This window comes from Triticum dicoccoides, chromosome 6B (genome assembly GCF_002162155.2).
Source record: "Triticum dicoccoides isolate Atlit2015 ecotype Zavitan chromosome 6B, WEW_v2.0, whole genome shotgun sequence".
Taxonomy (NCBI): Eukaryota; Viridiplantae; Streptophyta; class Magnoliopsida; order Poales; family Poaceae; genus Triticum; species Triticum dicoccoides.
In genome coordinates this window covers 265,745,353-265,747,779 of record NC_041391.1, presented here as the reverse complement: position 1 = coordinate 265,747,779, position 2,427 = coordinate 265,745,353, and the positions used below count along the sequence as shown (strand labels likewise).

The 2,427-nt window shown below is 36.5% G+C and overlaps 1 protein-coding gene across 2 annotated transcripts in view; it reads left to right on the top strand.

The window, feature by feature from the left end:
• LOC119323347 (cyclase-like protein 1) overlaps positions 1-1,968 on the top strand; it is a 5,076-nt gene extending 3,108 nt beyond the window's left edge. For both annotated transcript variants that reach the window (XM_037596984.1, XM_037596983.1), the window contains 4 exons: positions 914-986; positions 1,074-1,171; positions 1,352-1,422; positions 1,640-1,968. In XM_037596984.1, coding sequence (XP_037452881.1) covers positions 914-986; positions 1,074-1,171; positions 1,352-1,422; positions 1,640-1,765 — 368 coding nt within the window. In that variant the 3' untranslated portion in view covers positions 1,766-1,968. The remainder of the gene's footprint in view (positions 1-913; positions 987-1,073; positions 1,172-1,351; positions 1,423-1,639) is intronic.
• Positions 1,969-2,427: the final 459 nt, after the last annotated feature.

Here is a 2,427-nt window from a genome sequence, read left to right as displayed (position 1 = left end):
GAGAGAGAGAGAGAGAGAGAGAGAGAGAGAGAGAGAGAGGAGGGAAAAGAGGGCAGTGGGTAGACTTGGACACCCCGCCCCCCAACAAAGAGCAAAGCAAGGAAGAGAGTTCCTTTTTTAGATACATGAATTTCACAGTTGTTTGATATGAACCATTGCACAGTAAGATTACTAGATCATACCCCGTGTGGGTTGCTTTGGGATTTTTGCTATAACTTCCAATGAGATTTGGTTATATGAACATAAATGTTTTGATTAATAATATACGAACTAAAAATGTAAAAACATACGATTGTTGTATAATTACGAAATGTTTATTGAATATAAGTAGTATAATATAACTAAGACAATTGAGCATTTCTGCATTCGTGGTTGGATTTTTAGCTGAGTCTTTTCACATCCACGGTTGCGTGTTGATGTGACATTGCTGCGTGTTGAGATAAATATGTTAATGGAGAATCATGTATTAGTTATACTAGATGATACCTTGCATGTTAGTATGAAAGTTGTTGGCTATATATTTTATTGGAATTGGAACATGAATATTTGATTATTGTATAGATATAAGATATTTGTGAAATACAAGAATTGTAATATTTTTCACATGCATGGTTGCACGTTGTGGTGAATCATTTTCAACGCATGTGCATGTCGTGGTGAATCTTTTCCCATGGATGTTAGCATGCCATGGTGACTCTTTTCTCTTTCATATTGAGGTGGCATAGTTGCATGTTAAGATAAATAGAATTAGTGTGGATCACTCTCAAATATATAATAGGATATGATTCTAGTGTTCTCCATTTGCCTTTTCAATAGAAACACAATTGTTGATATTTGTGCTAACTAATTATATTATAGTTATCATGGATGCCACCTAGCATCCAGTAGATGATTCCCCACTAATTCTATGCAGCTGAAGCAATGGAATCCCTAAATATACCCAAAGGTGTTCGTCGAGTTCTCTTCAGGACATTGAACACAGACATGTATGGCCTCTTTTAAGGGCACATATTCAAGTAGATAATGTATTTTTACCATATCATACTACATGCATCTAAGCAAATGATTTATAGGGGACTCATGTGGAAGGAAGGAGGTGATATGAGTTACGTTGGATTTACGGCGGATGGTGCCCAGTGGCTTGTTGACAACACCGACATCAAGCTAGTTGGTAAGTGGCTTCTTTTTGGAATTACATATAACACGATGGTATTTATATTATTTTTTCTTCATGATTTGGTGTATATTTTCTATTATATTTTATCACTTGTATAACCTTTTTGCTTGGTGAATCAAATAAATATATTTCCTTACCTTATTTAGCATAAAAATTAACGTAGCAAATCTGCAGGTCTGGACTATTTATCTGTTGCATCGTTTGATCACGCACGCTCTGCCCATGTGGCCTTCTTAAAAAATGCGGTAAGATGTTAGCATGCTTCCCTTACTCGAGTGCAAAAAGAAGTAAAAAGTGGTTGGCATCAGCTAACCTTGTTGTCCTTTAGTCTGTAGTCATGTAGCCATATGCGCCCTATTTCCCTAATCTACTGACAGAAATACATTCTCAATGAACTTACTTTGCAAGAGGTTGCATTATTGATTGAAGTCATTGGTTGATTCACTTACTTTGTTCTGTCAGGATATCATATTAGTTGAACATCTGAAGCTAGAATACGTCGAGACTGGATTATACACGTTGCACTGCTTACCTCTAAGATTGGTTGGATCTGACGGTTCACCAATCAGGTGCATTCTTATCAAGTGATCACATCTTCTCGAAGGCCACAATCTATCGTGTCTGTTGATGCTACATATAACTCCACCTATGTAATTTGAATGTTGCATATCATGTAAATATGTTTTGTACTATCAATAAAGTATTCCAAACGACAACAAAAGTATAGCATTACTACAAACAAGTCACAGGTGCAACACCAACATTGCATGTACAATAATTCTATTTATTTCTATAGTTGCATGTCTAAACTTACATTACTCTTATGCCAAATTATGAAACAAGTTCATGGGATAAAATGGCTTCATATGTTGTATTCTTTCTTAATTTGGCATAACCTTAATGTAAATTTAACCAAGCTACTATAGAAACTAATATAATTATTGTAGCTACAATGGTGAATATAGTTTATCTCTTGGTGTAACCTTATAATACCTAGAACCCAATGAAATAAGTAACTAGGAGTTGACTTGGTCAAATCTTACTACAGATAGCAAGGGAAATTATGATATTAAATTTTGTTACCAAACAGTGGCTACATTTGAACCAACCCCCACCGGCTGGGGTGGGGAGTACGAGCAGGCGGTAGCAACAGGAACTGTTCATCCACAGTCAACCAACCGGCTATGTCAACTCACCACGTCTCGCGCAAGGGGCTCGATCGATGCAAGCCTCGACTCCATCTACTACGT